General features: G+C 37.8%; 1 protein-coding gene across 15 annotated transcripts in view; it reads left to right on the top strand.

The window, feature by feature from the left end:
• Positions 1 to 21,077, top strand: part of Prrc2c (proline rich coiled-coil 2C) — an 82,127-nt gene that overhangs the window by 32,364 nt on the left and 28,686 nt on the right. For all 15 annotated transcript variants that reach the window (XM_090340453.1, XM_090340450.1, XM_090340446.1 and 12 more), the window contains exons 8-18: positions 951 to 1,084; positions 1,172 to 1,259; positions 2,351 to 2,495; positions 4,837 to 4,890; positions 5,261 to 5,885; positions 8,131 to 8,303; positions 8,550 to 8,808; positions 10,193 to 10,403; positions 11,793 to 14,042; positions 15,445 to 15,653; positions 18,776 to 18,930. In XM_090340453.1, coding sequence (XP_090196579.1) covers positions 951 to 1,084; positions 1,172 to 1,259; positions 2,351 to 2,495; positions 4,837 to 4,890; positions 5,261 to 5,885; positions 8,131 to 8,303; positions 8,550 to 8,808; positions 10,193 to 10,403; positions 11,793 to 14,042; positions 15,445 to 15,653; positions 18,776 to 18,930 — 4,303 coding nt within the window. The remainder of the gene's footprint in view (positions 1 to 950; positions 1,085 to 1,171; positions 1,260 to 2,350; positions 2,496 to 4,836; positions 4,891 to 5,260; positions 5,886 to 8,130; positions 8,304 to 8,549; positions 8,809 to 10,192; positions 10,404 to 11,792; positions 14,043 to 15,444; positions 15,654 to 18,775; positions 18,931 to 21,077) is intronic.

Raw genomic sequence — 21,077 nt, 5'->3', positions numbered from 1 at the left:
TGGTACCGAGGAATCAAACCCGGGTCTTTGTGCATGCTAGGCAAGCACTCTACTACTAGGCCCAAACTCCCAGCCCCCAAAGTAGTGTTTTTAAAAACCAACAACAACAAAATTCTGTCCCAAAATTGATAGCACTATTTTATTCTCTCCATTATATTGTCCCTTCTTTTTCCCTCCCTCCTTCCTTCCCTTTCTCTTTCCTTTTTTGCTGAAAAAAGAGTTGAGCTTTAATTTGGTAGTGATCTTGATTTTATTTTTGTGTAGTGTGTAGTTTGAGCTCAGTGCCTCAAGCTTGCTTGTTCAGCTGACACTTGAGCTACGCCTCCATCACTGGTTTTTGGCTGGTTATTTTTAGGGTGGGTTTAAATTGTGATTCTTGAGATCTCAGCCTCCTAGAATTACAAGCATGAATACCAGCATCAACCTTGAAGACCACTTTTCTTTTGTGTTAGGCCTAGGGTTTGCACTCAGGGCTGGAACACTATCCCTGAGCTTTTGGGGTTTCCCCCCACCTCTCCCTCTTAAGGCTAGTGCTCTATCACTTAAGCCACAGTCCCACTTTTGGCTTTTTGGTGATTAATTGGAAATAAGATATATCATGGACATTCCTTGCCCAGGCTGGATTTGAATTTCAGTCCTCAGATCCCAGCTTCCTGAATAGATAGGATTACAGGTGTGAGCCATCAATGCCCAGCTTTGAAAATCTTAATGGTAGTTTTCCTTATTAAAACTTCATATTTTGAAGTTTAGTTTAATATTATCCTTTTAGCATATTTCATTTTAGTCTAAAGAGTTTTTTAAGTTATAAGCTATTTACATAAGAATTATGCACGATTGCATTTGTGTGCCAATACTAATTTCTTAAACATTAAATTCCTATCTGTAAACTTTTACCTAACTTTGTATAATTGAAACTTCATCTTTTTCCATTGCACCCTTTCATTCTTTAGAGGAGTTCGAGGAAGAGGCCCTCCTCCTTCATGGGCCTCAGAACCCGAACGCCCATCCATCCTTAGTGCATCAGAACTGAAGGAACTTGATAAGTTTGATAACCTAGATGCTGAAGCTGATGAAGGTTGGGCAGGTAAGATGCAAATTAGTTAAGTGTTTTAAATAATTGATTTTTAAGCAGTTAGTCTGAGTTTTCCTTGATTTTTTTTTTTTAAAACAGGTGCTCAGATGGAAGTAGATTATACAGAACAACTGAATTTCAGTGATGATGATGAACAAGGAAGTAGCAGTCCTAAAGAGAACAGCAGGTAAATTGTGATTTTTTTTTTTTTAACCAATAGTAGTAAGTTGTTCATACAACAACTTCAGAAATACAATGTCTTCATTCTTCAAGGAGTTTTTACTGCACTGGGAAAGTAATTAATGACTCAAATATTATGCAGCTAATGAACTGTAAGCAGGGTAGACTTTTCATAGGATACAACATTTTCTAAAGGGTATTTGGATATTTAACTGGAAATGTTTTGATTCAAGGAATTGGGGACCATTTTAGATTTTTACTTGGAAGACTACCATATTTGAAAAAATCCTTAGGTTACTATTAGCTGCTTCAACTTCTTGATTTCTTTTTTTTTCCTTTCTTTTTTTTTCTTTTTTGCTTTTGTTTTTGTTTGCCAATCCTGGGGATGAACCTGCACACTGTCCTTGAGTTTTTTCATGGGGGGTTCTTTTGGCCAGCTCTAGGGTTTGGACTCTGGGCCTGGGTGCTACCCCTGAGCTTCTTTTTGCTCAAGGCTAATGCTGTACCACTTAGACTATAGTGCTACTTTCAGCTTTTTCAGAGTAGTTTATTAGAGATACGAGTCTTAATGGACTTTCCTGCCCAGGCTGACTTCAATCCACAGTCCTCACATTTCAGCCTCCTACTGAGTAGCTACAATTGCAGGCATAGTACCTGGCAAGTTAGGCTTTTAAAATACTCGAGATGCATATATTGGTATACTTACTAAACCATGGCATATACAATTTCTGTGATTTATTCAGATTTTTTAAACTATAAGTTGATTTATATTTTTGCATCAGATCAATAAATTTAAATGCACTTAATATTACTTAAATAATGGGCTTTTATTCCTTTGTACTACGTGTGAGTAATGTCACTAAGCCATACCCATCTCACTTTTACTTACAGAACCATACAGAAAGTATTTTTTTCCCTGGGGGGGAAAATGTATTTGCTTATACTATCCTTCACTTTTACTTTCTTTTTTTTTTTATTGTAATTAGTAAAAGGGTTACATGATATTTGCCAGATAGAAGGTGCATTAATTCACATACATTGATACCCTTTCACATGTCACTTTTACTTTCTTATTTCTTATGCACTTTGATTCTTCAGTGAAGATCCAACTTCAAAAACCTCTGAAAACACTGAAAACCGGAAAGAAGCAGAAGAAGCTTGCAATACTAAATCACCTTCCCAGATACCTGCCCAGCCACCAGTGGCAAAAGGACCATATGGGAAAGGACCTACATTTAGTCAGGTTTGCTGAGCTCATACACGTCTTCTGTCATTACTGATAATGTGGATTAATTAGTTTTGTTATAATTAGTTTTGGAAGGCTACTTGTAAAATCAGGACTTTATTTTTTTAAGTGTATTAGGGTTCCCCCCCACACCCCTGTTTTGTTTGTTGTTGTTGCCAGTCCTGGGGCTTGGACACATTTTGCTCAAGGCTAGTGCTCTGCACTTGAGCCACCATTTTCAAGATTTTTCTGTGTATGTGATACTGAGGAATCAAGCCTGGGTCTTTGTGCATGCCAGGCAAGCACTCTACCACTAGGCCAAACACCGGCCCTAATCTCTCCTTTTTATTACACAAAATAGTGGCTAAAATAAGCAAAGCATAAAGTTTCCTCATCCTTTTCATGTCAGATATATCCAACTGGAAGGATAATACTGTTTTTCTAAAGTAAAGGTGAACGTTTATCCATTACTGACTTAGGTTGTACTATGTAGTTGGATCTACATGTGAGGTGATGTGCTATCTTTGTAGGTAAATGACATTGCCAACTGATAATGCATATTGAAAAAAGAAGGAGAAATATGGGGAACCAAGTACATTTGATTCTGTTTATGTTATAAAGGTTAGCAGGAACTGGTAGTGAAGGGATATCTTCAAGAAAGTTTACTTAATTTTCCTTAAGGAATCATAACATAATTGGCATATAGCAAGTATAATATATCCCTTTGGGAAGGTAAAAGATGGTATCTGAGAGTCTAAAAGAATAAAGAACCAGGAGTTTGGCCTAGTGGTTAAAGTGCTTGCCTAGCATGCATGAAGACCCGGGTTCGATTCCTCGGTACCACATACATAGAAAAAAGCCAGAAGTGGTGCTGAGGCTCAAGTGGTAGAGCTCTAGCCTTGAGAAAGTCCAAGGACAGTGCTCAGGCCCTGAGCTCAAGCCCACGACTGGCAAAAAAAAAAAAAAAAAAGAATAAAGAGCAGCTAATAAGCGTGAATATTTAATTCAATATGCTACATAGTATATTCACAGTCTGATGTGATTCACAGAGTTCACAGTGTCATGTCTTAAAGATTATAGTTCAGGCAAAGGCTTTGCAAAGGACTTAATACTTGAGCCAGTTCTTCAAACATTAATTATCCAATAAACAATGGTAAGAGTGTGATTTCAAGTTCTAGAAAGAAGAAAGTGACATTTAATTCTCAGTAGTTTGATATGTGACATGGATATAACTACTACTTAGTTGGAGCTGAGTTGTGTAAATGAACAGTATTAAGTTTAGCCAGTATGTGGAGGGGCCTGAGCTCATTCCCAGCACTCAAAGAATAACAGAATGCTATAAACAGAGTTTGAATTTTATTCCAAAACTGTTGGTGTATCATTGAAGAAAAGCAACTCTTATTAAAGGAGGATTTTTAAAATAGTATTAAAAATACCATTTTGTATGACTGGCAATTAGGAATGTGAATTTCTTCATGAAAGAATGGAGGGTTACATAGAACTTACATAGTATCTTGAATTTTCTGCCAACACTGGTGTTTAAGCAAGTAAATTTACTGTGTGTTGTATTTAGGTCTTACACATTTTATATATTTCTTCAAAAAACTCATTTTAATTTGGTATTAGGAATGAAGTCTATGAAAAAAAATTTTGCTTACACAAAAATAAAATCATGATTAAAAGTATATCTCATCCAGGCCTGAATTGTTACATTAGATTCCAGTATTTGCAAAGTGAACTGGAGATTCTTTCCCTAGTATCATCAGTGTGCCTTTCCTTGGCTCAAAAAAGAGAAGAGGACAGGGGCCGGGAGTTTGGCCTAGTGGTAGAGTGCTTGCCTAGTATGCACGACGACCCAGGTTCAATTCCTCGGTACCACATACATAGAAAAAAGCTGGAAGTGGTGCTGAGGCTCAAGCGGTAGAGCTCTAACCTTGAGAAAGTCTTAAGGACAGTGCTCAGGCCCTGAGCTTAAGCCCAGGACTGGCAAAAAAAAGAGAGAGAGAGAAGAGGACAGATGGATTTCACTGTGCTGTTACTGAAAAAATAGTACAATCAAAAATGCTTAAATAGAGCCAGACACAATGGCTCAAGCTTGAAATCCTAGCTATTCAGGAGGCTGAGATCTAAGGATCAAGGTTCAAAGCCAGCCCGGGCACAGAAGGATCTGAGACTCTTATCCAGTTAACCTCCAGAAAATGGAAAGTGGGGCTTGGCTGAAGGTAGGTCAGTAGCCTTGAGCTGAAGAGCTCAGGGATAGCTCCCAGGCCAAGTTCAAGCCCCTCGATACGCGCACTTGCGCTTAAATGGATACCTTTTTTATTGCCTATATTTTTTAATGATTCTGTCTTTATGATAGGAGCGCGGACCATCGTCACACCTACCACCTCCTCCAAAATTGCTTGCACAGCAGGTAAGTTTTTTTTAGACTGATTTATGTTATTTAAGAGAACAGTATATTTTAGATAGGCTTTTCTTGGTCTTTCAATCTAACCATAGAATTGTCTCTTCATTGATTTCTTTTTTGGTATTACTAGCAGTGCTGTGCTTCCTTCAGCTTTTTAATACCTTTATTTATCTGATTCTTCCCCACTGTTGCATATTGACCTTCCCAGGGTTCATGTGCTGCCACAGTATATTTTTCCAGGTGCTAAAGTACTCATACTCCTAAATATCCTTCATCTATGTATAAATTTTTCTTTCATTTTTTTCATATCTGTGATAGCCAGCAGTGGTCAGATGGTCAGAGTTCCTCATTGTTCTCTAAAATCTGAATGTTTCAGCATCCACCTCCAGATCGACAGCCAATATCTGGAAGACCAGGCTCTTTTCCTCCCAAGCAACAAGTACCTGATGAAGATGAAATATGGAAGCAAAGACGAAAACAACAGTCTGAAGTTTCTGCAGCAGTAGAACGTGCTCGTAAACGACGTGAAGAAGAAGAACGCAGAATGGAGGAGCAAAGAAAGGCAGCTTGTGCAGAGAAATTGAAACGGTTGAATGAGAAGCTTGGCATAGTGGAAAAGCAACCCTCTCCAGAAGAAATTAGGGAAAAAGAGAGAGAAAAAGAACGAGAGCGTGAGAAAGAACTTGAAAAAGAACGAGAAAAGGAGCGGGAAAAGGAGAAGGAAAGGGAAAAGGAAAGACAGTTAGAAAAGGAGAAAGAGCTAGAGAAAGAGAAAGAACAGGAAAAGCAAAGAGAAATGGAGAAGGAAAGAAAGCAAGAAAAAGAGAAAGAACTAGAACAACAAAGGGAAAGGGAAAAAGAACTACAAAAGATTAAAGAACAGGAAAAGGAGAATGAATTAAAGAAGGAAAGGGAGAAGCTGGAGGAAAAAATGGAACCCAAAGAATCTCCTTTAGAACCTGTGGCAGAAAAACAAGAAAGTGAAAACAGCTGTAATAAAGGTATTGTTGCTTATTCGCTGTTTTTATTTTGTTACATTGCTAGGATTGAAAAAAGACTAGACAAATAGTTTGCTAATGACTATATCCAGCCTATCTTTTTTTATATAAACCTTATAAATACATAATTAGCTCACCAAATGTAGTACAAAATAAGGGATTACAGCCATATCTTCTAATTTTACATATATGCAGTGTTTCTTAAAGTCATATGTAGTGTTAAAATCATGAAATGAGCTTCAGTTTTGTCTGCAGAATACAATTGGTTTTATAGTCAAATATATTCATTTTTTTCCCATTTTTTCTTAAGATATTTACCTTACAAAATTACATTTATTGACTTTGATTCATACCTTTAAAACTAAAACTAGAGGCTGGGTGTGGTAGCTCACACCTGTAATCCTAGCTACTCAGGAGGCTGAGATCTGAGTATCATGGTTTAAAGTCAGCTGGGGCACTAAAGATCTGGAGACTTTTATTTCCATACCACTAGAAAACCAGAAGTGGCGCTGTGGCTCAAGGGGTAGGACAGTAGCCTTGAGCTGAAGAGCTCAGGGCCAGCACCCAGGCCCAGAGTTCAAGCCCCACAACCAACCCACTCCCCACCCCCCCCCCCCCCCCGAAAAAAAAACTGAACTGGAAAAACCTTTCATAGAAATGTTGCATTCTCCTAATTAAATGATTACATCAGTTTAGATTTTTTTTTTAGTACTTTAGATATACTAGTTTCTAAGCTGTAGCTAGCTAGTGCTGTTAAGACTGTAATTTTAATTTCTGAAATTATTATACTTGTTAAAAGTCTTAATAGAATTAAAATATGTAAGATCATGGCTGAGTTGTAGTGAAGCTAATCTGTAAGGGTAGTCTTAGGTAGGATAAAAACATAATTTTGTTTTAGAAGTCATTTGTTTTTGGAGGGGCCAGTACTGGAGTTTGGGCTCCTGGCTTCACACTTGCCAAGCAGGTACTCTGCCACTTAAGAGTCTTGACTTTGCTCTTCATTCCCCTCTTTTCTCCAGCCTGGTTTGGATTTTAATCCTATTTTCTGCCATAAATAAGGGTGACACGCAGAATTTTTTGTTTTGTTTTTGAATATTTTTTACTCAAACTGGCCTTCAACTGTAATCTTTCCAGTCTCTACTTCCCAAGTATCTGGGATTATAGACATGACTATTAGTCATATATATATATATATATATATATATATATATATATATATATATAATTTTTATTTTTTGCCAGTCCTGGACTTAGGCTCAGGGCCTGAGCACTGTCTTTGGACTTTCTTAAAGGCTAGCACTCTACCACTTGAGCCTCAACACCACTTCCGGCTTTTTACTATGTATGTGGTACTGAGGAATTGAACCCGGGTCTTCGTGCATGCTAGGCAAGCACTTTATCACTAGCCCAAACTCCCAACCCTATATTTTTATTTGGAAATAGACTTAGATATTAATGTTGGCTTTCTGTTACATATCATATACATAAATGTATAAGAAAATTGCTCACAGCACCAAAAAAAATTAAATGCAACACAACAAATATTAGTAACATTGTTATACACTCAATAAATTGTATAATCAGCCTTTGGGAGTCTGATTTAGTCATGAGAAAACTGAAATATAGGAAATTCATGTTTTAATTGAATTCTTGATATTAAATGATACAAAAAATATTTGTGATTCTTTGCAACATTTTTCATTGGAAAAAGTAAATTTCCTTTTAACAATCAGTAGTCATCTGAGAAAAGAATTCACAACATTTTTGCAATGGTTGTAGGACATGCTCTAGAATTACAACTAGTTTTCATTAGGATAAAAATTTGTAATGTGTGTGCATATGTACCCGTTTCTATATTTCTCCTTTTGTTACACAATAATTGAGTAGATACTAACTGTAAAGAGTGCTTAAACTATTAGAAGATAGTTGTTGGCACTCTTGTCTTCATATACCAGTATGCCATACATACACACGTAACACATACACACACACACGTTCCAGTTTTCATACAGGTCCTACTAAAGTATTTAATTGATATTTGTGGAAATAAATGGAAAATAGAAACTGCATAAGTATTTGTGCATTTAAGTTTTTTGTACTTTGTAAATCTAAGGTTTTGATGACATGACTTTCAATGTTAGAATATAAAGAGATAAAGTGTTGTAGTTTTTTTATTAGATTTTGTTGTACTTCAATCTGATCATTTAGTTGACACATTTGACAGTATTTTCACCTTTTCTTCAAACAGAAGGGGAGCCAATTTTCACTAGACAAGACAGCAATCGCAGTGAAAAGGAGACCACCACTCAAGTGGCACATGAAACAGAGCCAGAATCAGGGTCTCAATCCCGCCCTGCTGTATTATCTGGTTATTTCAAACAATTTCAGAAATCATTACCACCAAGATTCCAAAGGCAGCAGGTAATGATATAAAAAAGGCATTAAACATGAATGTGTGGGATTGAAAAGGCTTATTGTTTTAGACTCTCTTGTCTCATTTGTAGTTAATTTTAAGAATGATCATACAGTGTAAGTGTTTTCACCTGGCCAAGTTTTTTATTATTGTCTTTTCCCTCATGAATTGATAAAGGCCATTATTTGTGATGTAAATGATTGTATTCATGATCCGTTACTAGAATCCCAACATGTGAGGTCTTGTTTATTCAGGAACAAATGAAACAACAGCAGTGGCAGCAGCAGCAGCAGCAGCAGCAGCAAGGTGTAATTCCACAAACCGTTCCTTCACAACCATCTAGTAGTGCTGTTCCTCCTCCACCACACAGACCTCTTTACCAGACCATGCAACCTCACCCTCAACATTTGGCCTCCATGGGTTTTGATCCAAGGTGGCTGATGATGCAATCCTACATGGATCCTAGGATGATATCTGGAAGACCTGCTATGGATATACCACCCATTCATCCTGGTTAGTTAAAATTGACTGCTAAGCCTTACAGTTTTGTAGAATCAGTGTTTTCTTGCCCTTCTCTTGCTCATTTTTATTCTCAATTTTAGAGTTGTAATCTTTTTTATTAAAGAATTTATTAACATTGATTTTTATATCTTATTTCAAATGACATATTTAACAAACAAGTATTCAAGATAGAGTTGTAATCTTGTAAGAATTTAAATAGGAGCTCTAGAATTGAACAACTCTTGACCCAGAAATAAAAACCATGTACTATATCAACTGTATGGCAAAACCAAAATATGAGTTCCTTTTGTTTTATGAATATTGTTTAAATTTTTATAATGGCAGCTAGTCTATGTCTTCTAAATGCCTGCCATTGGTTACAATGGTTTAATTTTAAATCTAAGTGGTTCTGAGATTTGATCTGAGCTAGGCAAGTAGTCTTCCACTTCCCATTCTTTTAGTAGTTCATTATTCACATTTTAACTATTTCTATAGGCAAGAGCCCCCAGCTTCCAGCTTCATACCACCTATTTTAATCCTATATTATTTACCAGCCTAACACTGAGTTATTCATAAGTTAGCCAAAATAATTACTACCTTTATGACATTAGAATAAATCCAGATTTTCTGTTATCAGAATGATACTGAGGAAAGTTAAGTGCCATAACAAGCTGATCAGTAATCAACTTGAACCAGGCACAAGGTGACCTACACATGCAATCCTAGTACTCTGGAATCTGAAGCAGGAGTTTGTGGCTAGACAAGTAACATAGCAAAATCCTGTTTGCTCCCATCCCCACTGTACTCCTAAAAAGAATCATCCTGATAGTTTATAAAATGGCATATTAAATAGAATTTGCTATATTTAATAGCTTTCTCTGGAAAATTATCCTGTCGGTATAATTCTGGTATTTTGTATTAACATACTTAGAATTACAGTACTCGGTATCTGTTTTTATGCGTGTTTTTCCCCTTGAAAGTAAATAGGCTGTTGTTACAGGTTTCAGTATTTTCAGAGCAATAATGAAATCAAATTCTCAGAGCAGTTGTTTTGTTCTGTTTGTGGTGCCAGTCCTGAGACTTAACTCAGAGGCTAGGCCCTCTTTCCCTGGGCTTTTCTGCTCAGAACTAGTGTACCACTTGAGTCACAGCTCTACTTCAAGCTTATAAGACAAAAGTCTCAAGCTTGCTTTGAACTGTGATCGTCAGATCATGGCCTCCTGAGTAGCAAGAATTTCAGACGTGAACATGTGACTCCCAGCTTTTATACAGTTTCCCACCAACCATTTGTTTAGCTTTACTTGAAATTTAAAAAAATTTTAATTCCAAAGACTTAATGATGTATGTTTTTGTCTATAATTCTTCTGATTTATCTCTTGGTAAACCTCTGTTACAGGAATGATTCCTACTAAGCCATTAATGAGAAGAGACCAGATGGAAGGGTCATCAAACAGTTCTGAGTCATTTGAACATATAGCTCGATCTGCAAGAGATCATGCTATTTCTCATTCTGAGCCTCGTATGATGTGGGGGTCAGAACCCTATCCTCATGCTGAGCCTCAGCAGGCAACCACCCCAAAGGCTCCTGAAGAACCTGAAGATGCAAGGTTATAAATTGTTAAGAATATTAAAGAAAATTTTAATTGACTAATGTATTGTGGGGATAATGGAAACCTGTGCTGTCCTTAAGATCATTCTGAGCCATAAGTAATTTCTTATGTTTAGTTTCTTGTTTTTGTTTTTTATTCCTTTATCGTATTTTTTCCTTCCTCCGTCCATCCCTCCCTCTTCCTTTTAAAAATTTCTATGTAGATTAAAGCTTTTTATGAATTAGATGCAGAAGTTTAGCATTAAATATTCAAACCAACTGTATTATAGATTATATGTAAAGACATTTATTTGTATAACCATGCTTATCCAACCTGGCTAAAATGTTGATAACAGTTCTTCCAGTGAGAGAAATGGTGGAAAATTGATTGTCAGTACCTACAGGAAAATTACTGAAAACACAAGTTAAATAGATGTACTGATGCCGGGCATGGTGGCTCATGCCTATAATCCTAGCTGCTCAAGAGGCTAAGATCTGAGGGTGGTGGTTCAAAGCCAGCCCAGGCACTAGAGAATGTGAGACTCTTGTCTTCAATTAACTACTAGAAAACCAGAAGTGGTACTGTGGTTCAAGGGGTAGGGTTGTAGCTGTGAGCTGAAGAGCTCAGGGTCGAAACCCAGGCCCAGAATTCAAGCTCCATGACCAACCCCACCACCCCATCCCCCATAAAAAGATGTACAAGTTAATAGTTACAATTGGTGGTAACCTCTAGTAATGTAGAACAATGTAATTATTTTATGGAGCTTCTAAAGTATGATATTTTATAATGACTTGTAATTGATTGGGAAAGACAATAATCTAAGTGGAAATTATAGTCTTTTAAGCTTACACTATTTGAATATTTTCTATTAAAGGAGTTAGCAGATATTTGTCCTTAGTATCATATGATAAGAGTTCTGTGATGAGAGTTGGGGGGCGGGGTTCCTAGGGCTTGAACTCAAGGCCTAGGTGCTATCTCTGAGCTTTTTAGCTTGAGCCACTACCACTTGAGTCACAGCTCTAGTTCTACCTCTTTGATAGCTTAATCAGAGGTAAGCCTCTCAAGGATTTACCTCTCAAGCTTACTTCAATCCTTAATCCTCAGATCTCAGCCTCCTGAGTAGCCAGAATTATAGGAGTAAACAACTGGCACCCAACTTTATATCCCTGAGTTATTTTAACACTAATTTCATGTTATATAACTTTTCTGTGTTCTTTCATCTGTAGCTAGACATTTAATCCATATCCACTTGCTAAATTGAGTAATGATACACCAAATTTTTTTTTAATCAAAAGGTCAAAGATACTCTTCATAGTTATAGACTTTAAATTTGAGCTGTCTTTCTGTATATTTACATGTACGTGAGATTGTTATGTCAGTTAAATTTTTTAATTGCTCCTATCGTAGGCCTGAAACTGCATTAGAGCAAGAGCAAATTTCTGCGTCTTACCCTGTGGAACATGGTCAATTGGAAACACATCCAAAAACAGACTTTGTCAGACAGCCAAATGACACAGAAGTACATAAGTTTTTAAGCAGATCAGTGGAAGACATTAGACCTCACCATACTGATACAAATAATCAGTCCACTTGTTTGGAAGTACCTGATCAGAAGACCTTACCTACTCCTACAGATGAGAGGATTTCAGCACCAGATAGCCAACCTGCTCGGAAAAGAAGTGTTTCCCATGGATCTAGCCATACACAAAAATCAGAGGAGCAAAGAAATGAGCCATCATCTGTAAGCATTCCTAAAGTAACTAGTAGATGCCTTGATTCAAAAGAGTCATTAGAAAGACCAGAGGACAAGCCAAGGAAGGATGGCTTTATTCGGTCTTCTGAGGGACCAAAACCAGAAAAAGTATATAAATCTAAATCAGAAACTCGTTGGGGCCCAAGGCCATCCTCCAATAGAAGGGAAGAAGGTAATGATAGACCTGTAAGAAGATCGGGTCCCATTAAAAAACCTGTACTTAGAGATATGAAAGAGGAACGAGAGCAAAGGAAAGAGAAAGAAGGAGAAAAAGTAGAAAAGTTTCCAGATAAGGTTGTTAAACCTGAAAAAATAGAAAAGAAAGATCTTCCTTCTCCCCCATCACCTCCAGTGCCAATTCCACCACAGTCGGGTCCACCAGTGCAGCCAGAACCAGAAAAAGAGAAAGTTCCTTCAACAGAAACTTCAGCTTTGGCTCCAAAGCCTTCTCAAGATACTGAGAAGCCTTTGGAATCTGCAGCTAGCGTTCAGGTAGAGCCTACAGTTAAACCTGCAAACCAGCAAACTGTAACAGCACCAACCACCAAGGAAGAGAAACAGCCTGAGAAAGTCATCAGCAAAGATATAGCTACAGATAGACCTCGACAGGACTCAAGACCAGTAGTTAAAAAAGAATCCACTTTGCCCCCTAGGACCTATTGGAAAGAACCTAGAGATAGAGATTGGTTTCCGGATCAAGGATACAGAGGTCGAGGACGAGGTGAATATTACTCTAGAGGTCGAAGCTACAGAGGCTCTTATGGAGGGCGTGGCCGGGGTGGTAGAGGGCATGCTCGAGATTATCCTCAATATAGAGACAATAAGCCCAGAACAGAGCATGTGCCCTCAGGCCCGCTCAGACAGCGAGAAGAAAGTGAAACACGAAGTGAGAGTTCTGATTTTGAAGTTGTCCCTAAAAGAAGAAGGCAGCGAGGTTCAGAGACTGATACAGACAGTGAAGTTCATGAGAGTGCAAGTGACAAAGACAGTTTAAGCAAAGGCAAACTTCCCAAAAGAGAAGATCGATCTGAAAACAAAAAATCTGTAAAGCCCCAGTCTTTCAAACCTGAAAGTCATGTCCGAGTAGATAATAGGCCACTAGAAAAGCCGTATTTAAGGGATGATGATAAACCTAAACCAGGCTTCTTACCTAAAGGAGAACCTCCGAGGCGAGGCAGGGGGGGTACATTTAGACGTGGTGGAAGGGACCCAGGAGGCCGACCATCACGCCCATCTACCTTAAGAAGACCTGCTTACAGGGACAATCAATGGAATCCAAGACAAGCAGAGGCTCCTAAACCAGAAGAAGGAGAGACATCAAGAAGACATGATCAGTTTATTCCTATAACAGCAGATAAACGGCCCCCAAAGTTTGAGCGAAAATTTGACCCAGCTAGAGAAAGGCCTCGAAGGCAACGCCCTACCCGACCACCAAGACAAGATAAGCCTCCTCGATTTAGACGGCTTAGAGAGAGGGAGGCTGCTTCAAAAACAAACGAAGTTCTGGTGCCCACAAATGGCGCAGTTAATAATGTAGTTCAAGAACCAGCTAATACTTCTGGGGATATTTCTGGGAATAAGACACCAGATTTATCTAATCAAAACTCCTCAGATCAGGCAAATGAAGAATGGGAAACAGCCTCTGAAAGCAGTGATTTCAATGAGAGGCGAGAGAGGGATGAAAAGAAAAATGCTGATTTGAATGCACAAGCAGTTGTAAGGACTGGGGAGAATGTTGTCCCCCCAAAGAGAGACATAGCAAAGAGGAGTTTTTCCAGTCAGAGACCTGGAGTAGATCGCCAGAATCGACGTGGAAACACTGCTACACCCAAATCAGGAAGGAATTTTTCAGGTCCTAGGAATGAAAGAAGAAATGGCCCACCATCAAAAAGTGGGAAGAGAGGGTACGTACTTTCTTTTAGATATAAAAATTTACATTATATTCCCTTCTGGAAATCCGACAATATCTAACAAGAGATAAGCCCAGGAAACAAATCCACCCAACCACCATGACCACCAGTATCAATGGATTTTTTTTGTTTTTAGGTTGCTAAACTTCAGTGTGGATTGTAGGAATAGGAGGCATTGCAAACTTTACACATGATTGTTCATAATGGCTCTGTTGAAATCTGGACTCTGGTACTTAGTAGTAAATTACAGAACAAATAATAGTGTTCATAAAGCTTTAGGAAGAATATCAAGATGATTATTATTGGTACACCTGTAGTAACACCTAGCATGTAGTAAACCATTATGGTAGGTACTACTTTTATAGACCAAAATGCTTAGATTTGCAACCAGAGCTGATGAGTTTGTTTATAAAATACTTTAGTTTGCATTTCTTAATTACACATACTGGTCATGGAAAGTACTTTCACTTTTCTAAAGAAAGTTCAAGCCAATTATGTTTCCTGGGTACCTGATTACTTAAGAATATACACATCCCTAAAGTCTGATTGATAGCAGGATAATACATGTACTGAGACATACACCAGTGACTCATATCTTAATCCCTACATGCCCTGGAAGACACAGTCTGTAGAATGCAATTTGAGACTATAGCTCATGTAGAAAAGTTAAGGAGATTCCATCTCCAAAATAATGATCCAAAAGCTAGTTTGGCTGCATAGCTCAAGTAGTAGAACAATACTCTAACAAGCACAAGATCCTGAGTCCGAGTTCCACAAGAACAAAACAAAAAATACAAAACAAACCCCCCCCCCCAAAAAAAAAAAACTGAGTTAGGTGGCTTAGTGCGCACTTGTGATAAAGTTGCTCAGCCAGCAAGATGGATATAGTGGTATGTGCTGATACTCCAAGCTTTGAAGCTGCCTGAGTAGTAAAAGCAAATGGTTCATAAGAATCCTAATTAGATGATACTAATTCATTTTACTATGTAAATCCAGTTGAGCTTTTAAAAATACATCTGCACACATTCTGTAAACAAAATGCTGTTTTGTTAAGTTTGGTGGGGTTTTTTTGTTTTTTATGTAGCCCACCTTTCGGGAAGATCCAGTCCTAAATATATCAGACTTCATAAGATCACAGGAACTTTGTGCTGCAAACAATGCTAAATTTTTATTTATAATAAAAATGAATGTAATGCAAAAATCTTCTGAAGTTAGAATTCTGGAACTTAGCCACTGAAAAGAACTATAAAAGTTGCCGTGACTTGTTAATTTTAGACTTGGTTTATTAGCCCATTGGAATCTACTATCCCAGTGCTGTTTCATCTTACAATGAACTTAAGGAACCATCAAGAAGAGCATTTCCTCTTGTTTCAACTAATGTCTCATTTTTTTGTAGGCCATTTGATGACCAGTCTGCAGGCACTGCTGGTGTTGATTCTGTCAATGGCAATTCTTCACACCACCAGGAAGGAACACCTAATGGTACAGGCCAGAAGAATTCCAAAGATGCTATTGGGAAAAAAAGAGAAGACACCAAACCTGGTCCTAAAAAACCCAAAGAGAAAGTAGATGCTTTATCACAGTTTGATCTCAATAATTATGCAAGTATGTCATGAGTTCATTTCATTAAAGTAGATACTGTAGGGGTCAGGAGTTTGGCCTAGTGGTAGAGTGCTTGCCTAGCATGCACGAAGACCCGGGTTCGATTCCTCGGTACCACATACTTAGAAAAAGCCAGAAGTGGTGCTGAGGCTCAAGTGATAGAGTTCTAGCCTTGAGGAAAATCCAAGGGCAGTGCTTAGGCCCTGAGCTCAAGCCCAGGACTGGCAAAAAAAAAAAAAAACAATAAAGTAGATACTGTAAGAAGTAGTCATCCAAGAAGACAGTGATATAAGCTGATTAGGAGACATTAACTGATTTAACTCAAACTAAAATATAACTTTTAATGTAGCCTTGATGCTCAAAATTTCTGTTAAGAGATAATTCCACAAGCATGGTGCAGTAGCTCACGCCTGTAATCCTAGCTACTCAGGAGGCTAAGATCTGAGGATCAAGGTTCAAAGTTAGCCCAGGACAAAAGGACCTGAGACTCTCACCTGTAATTAACCTCTAAATAAGGGGGGTGTAGGGCTTGGCTCAAGGGTAGGGTGGAAGCCTTGAGCTGAAGACCTCAGGGACAGCGTCCAGGCCAAATTAAAGCCCCATGACCCACCCAAAAAAAATAGTTCCACAAGAGGTTTTGTTTGTTTGTTTGTTTTTTAATGAAAAATTTTATTAGCCCATCCTACCTTGCCAAACGAGTAAGATAAAACACAAAAATAGCTTGAATATCTGTATTATTTTTGAATAGGAAAGAAATGTTAGCCAGGCACTGTGGTTCATAATCCTCACTACTTGGGAAGTAGAAAATTTGCTTGATGGTCAATGCTTGTCATCCTAACTTATAAGTAGGAGAATTATAGGCATATTTGCTAAATTCTGTTTGAAAAGTGAACAAAAAAGGGCTGGTGGTTTGGCTTAAGTGGCATATTTCTTGCTTTGCTGTAGGCACACCTAAAACCCTCAACTTCCAGTACTACTACCAAAAAGGAAAGAAATATTAATACAGTAAATTGTGTGCTTGGTAAAATTAATTTCTAAGATAATAAGGAGAATAAGTAATAGAATAGGAAACAATGTTCGTATTGATAAATAATTTAGGAAGGTCATGAAATTGTCAAAGTTGAAGAATAAGAATATTTGATGAGAGCTGGGTGCTGGTGGCTCATACCTGTACCCCTAGCTGAGATATAAAGATTGTGGTTCAAAGCCACTGAAGTCCATGAGACTCTTATCTTCAGTTAACTACCAGAAAACTGGAAGTGGCACTGTGGCTCCAGGGATAGGGGAGTAGCCTTGAGCTGAAGAGCCCAATGACAGTGCCCAAGCCCAGATCAAGCCCCAAGACCCCCCCCCCCAAAAAAAATGGTTGAGTAACTCTGAAACATTTTTAGTTTTCAGAAACTGATGTGCTGTTAACATCTTAGGCAAGTTAGCAGTACTGTTAAACTTCTAACAGTGATGATCTTTAAAAATGTTAAGCTAGGACCTTCATTGGAATGCACATTTCTTAGCTAATTGTTGTTTTGGGGGTTTTGTTTTTGTTTTACCAGTCCTAGGCTTGGGCTCAAGGCCTGAGGACAGTCCTTGGGCTTTCTCAAGGCTAGAGCTCTAACACACTTGAACCTCAGCACCACTTCCAGCATTCTTCTATGTATGAGGTACCAAAGAATGGAACCTGGGTCTTCGTGTATGCTAGGCAAGCACTCTACCACTAAGCCAAACTCCCGGCCCCTCATAGTTAATTTTTTTAAAGGATTTAGAAGCAAAAATATATCTTACATATTATAATCAATTGGCCACTTTCGTTTTAAATCAAGGTTTATTAGTAAAGCAATAGGAAAGAAAATTATTTTTCATTCTCCTTTAGTCTTTACCTGAATAGATAGATAGACAGACAGACAGATAGATAGATGGTTTTTAAAGAAAAAAAGTATAGCTGGGTGCTGGTAGATCACACATGTAACCCTAGCTATTCTGAAGGCTGAGATCTGAAGATCATAGTTTGAAGCCAGCCCAGGCAAGAAAGACCTGTTAGACTCTTTAATTAATCATCTAAAAAATTGGAACTAGAGCTATAGCTCAAAGTGATAGTGCACTAGCCCTGAGTAAAAAAGCTCAAGGAAGTGCCCAGGTCTATAAATTTCAAGCTTATGAGTAGCAGCAAAGAAAAAAAAAAAATCTTCTGGATTATATAATCAAGCATATAGCCAAAAATCATGTGTTAAAGTAGACTGGTTTTGTTTGAAATATTTATCAGGTTTAGAATTGATTTATTGATTTGAAATGAACTCAAGAAATCTTCAGCCTTCTAGGAACTCAAATACTCAAAACATTTGCACCAATCCCCCCCCCATCAATTTACCATGATTAAGTTAATTTTAGCTGTTTTGTTGTTGTTCTTGTCCTTGTTTTTGTGTGCCAGTCCTAGAGCTTGACCTCAGGGCCTGGCCACCTGGGCTTTCTCAAGGCTAGTGCTCTACCACTTGAGCCATAGCACCACTTCCGGCTTTTCTATGTATGTATGTGGTACTGAGGAATCGAACCTGGGTCTTCCTGTATGCTAGACAAGCACTCTACCACTAGGCCAAACTCCTCACCCTAATTTTAGTTTTTGTACATCTGTACCACTTTATAGTGACATGTTTTAACAGCTACACATTATACAGGGGTCACTGTAAATACAAGATTAAAATTTATATGGGCGCTATCCTAGTGATCCTTACCTTTAACAAATCAGTTTCTCTAGAGCCTATTTTTCCTTTGAAAAAAAGGAACAAACTATCTATTAGAATAGTAATATGTGAATGTGATGAAGCACTAGAGAATTTTTTTAGGTCTGAGGTTGAAAAGGTAAGTCATGTGATAATTTGGGTTTGGGATATTTTATTAATTTTTTTTTCTGAAGCATTTTTATTGCTTAAGGAAAAAGCAAAATGTCATTGAAAGCAAATAGTTTCAGGATTTAAGAAACTTTCCAGATCTTATTACCACCTATCTTACAGAACAGATGGTACATTATTATATCGCCAAATTATAAGAATTAACTTCTACTTTTACTTTAGCTACTGGGCATTTTACTTTTAACATGAGGAACCTGTTACTTAACTTGCTTTTCCCACTGACAGGTGTTGTTATAATTGATGATCATCCTGAAGTCACAGTAGTTGAAGATCCCCAGTCAAATTTGAATGATGATGGTTTTACTGAAGTGGTATCTAAGAAACAACAAAAACGTTTACAGGATGAGGAACGTAGGAAGAAGGAAGAACAAGTCATACAGGTTTAAAGTTTGTTTTTTCTTTTTCCCCCCAGATTATTCTTCACAGGAAATTATGGCAAATAATTCAGGTTTTTGTGTTCATTAAAGGTACTCAGTGATTTTTTTTCATATATTTTTTATTGTAATTAATAGAAGGATTACATTATGTTCACCAGATAGAAGGTGCATTACTTCACATACATTGATACCCTTTCTCATGTCTTGGTCCCCATTTCCCTCCCCCCTACCCTCACCCCTCATCTTGTTTTCCCCCCTTCCCTATCCTATTTCAAATAACCAAATACAAATATATCAGATATATCAGGCATCAAAGTGAGATACTGTAACAATAAGAGATAACCAAGGGACAGCAAAAGAGATGAGAGATAATATAGCACATTAAGGACAACAATCACTCATTATATGACTTTTGTTTCTATATCCTAGAGGTCCTTTCATGTAGCATCATACTATATGGCCTTATGTATCTAGGTTTTGTTCTATTGCAAATCTCTGCTATGAGAGCCCAAGGTTTCTATTGATTATGACAAATGAGGGAAAATATTGAGCCTATGTTCCTTTGAGTCTGGCTTTCTTCACTTAATATGATTATTTTCTAAGTCTTTCCATTTCCTTACAAATTGGTCCATGTTGTTCTTTCTGACAGCAGCATAGAATTCCATTGTGTATAAATATCACATCTTGTTGATCCACTCATCAACTGAGGGACATCTGGGTTGGTTCCAGATCTTTGCTATGCTAAATAGTGCTGCAATGAACATCATTGTGCTAGTGGATTTAGTGTGCCCTTGTTTCTGGACGATAGGGTAAATGCCTAGTAGTGGAATTGCTGGGTCATAGGGGAGCTCTATGTTTAGTCTTTTGAGGGGCTGCCATACTGCTTTCCATAGTGGTTGAACGAGTTTGCACTCCCACCAACAGTGTAGTATTGATCCCTCCTGGCCAGAGCCCCTCCAGCATCTGTTGTTATAGTTTTCGTGATCCTGGCCATTCTAACTGGAGTGAGGTGGAATCTTAGAGTTGTTTTGATTTGCATTTCTTTTATGACCAGAGATGTCGAGCATTTCTTCATGTGTCTATAGGCCATTTTTGTTTCTTCTTCAGAGAAGACTCTCTTTAAGTCTTTGGCCCATCTTTTAATGGGATGGTTGTTTCTTTGGAGATTAGTTTTGGAGTGATTTAATTTTTTGAGTTGTTGATATATTTTAGATATGAGGCCTTTGTCTGCTGTATGGTTAGTGAAGATCTTCTCCCACTCTGTAGGCTTCCTAATTAATTTACTAGCTATGTCCTTTGCCATACATAAGCTCTGTAGTTTAATGCAGTCCCACTTATCCAGCCTTTCTCTGATTTGTTGTGATTCTTGGTCCTTATTAAGAAAGTTTTGACCTGTGCCAAGGAGGCCTACTGTGTCTCCTATTCCTTCTTGTAAAGTTGTCAGTATGTCAGCTTTTACCTCAAGGTCTTTGATCCATTTGAAGTTAATTCTAGTGCAGGGTGACAGAGAAAGATGCAACTTTAGTTTTTTGCAGGTGCTTAACCAGTTCTGCCAGCACCACTTGTTGAAGAGGCTTTCTTTCTTCCATTCTATTTTTTTGGCTCCCTCGAAAGATTAGGTGGTTTAATATCTGGGTCCTCAGTTCTATACCATTGGTCTTCAGGCCTGTTCTTGTGCCCAGGTACTGAGTGATTTTTATACTCATAATTTAAACTCATAAATAGTTATGTTTTCTGTTATTTGCTCTATAATTAGATAACTTTTGATGACCTTGGAAATCTACTGAACATAAATGCTGTGAGCTACTAATGGACTGCAGATTCTTAGTTTATGAAAAAGTTCTCATTTAATCTAACTTAAGTACATAGCTTAGCTGGTTACTAGTGGCTTGCTCCTATAATTCTAACTTCTCAGGAAAAGCCAGAAGTGTCACTGGCTCAAGTGGTAGTGTGCTAGCTAGTCTTGAGCAAAAGTTGCTCAGAGACAGCTTAGGGTCCCACAGTTCAAGCCCCAGGACCAGCTAATAACAATAATCATAATAATCATAATAATAAATGCACAGCTATTTAAATGCATACCTGCATTTAATTGAATTTAAAATTCTTAGAATTGGGTACTTTAAGAATGAGTGAATGAAAGTTATTAGCAC

This window comes from Megascapheus bottae, chromosome 10 (assembly GCF_031878675.1).
Source record: "Megascapheus bottae isolate mThoBot1 chromosome 10, mThoBot2.hap1, whole genome shotgun sequence".
Lineage (NCBI taxonomy): Eukaryota > Metazoa > Chordata > Mammalia > Rodentia > Geomyidae > Megascapheus > Megascapheus bottae.
The sequence above is the reverse complement of the archived record's forward strand: the minus strand, read 5'-3'. Positions and strand labels throughout refer to the sequence as shown.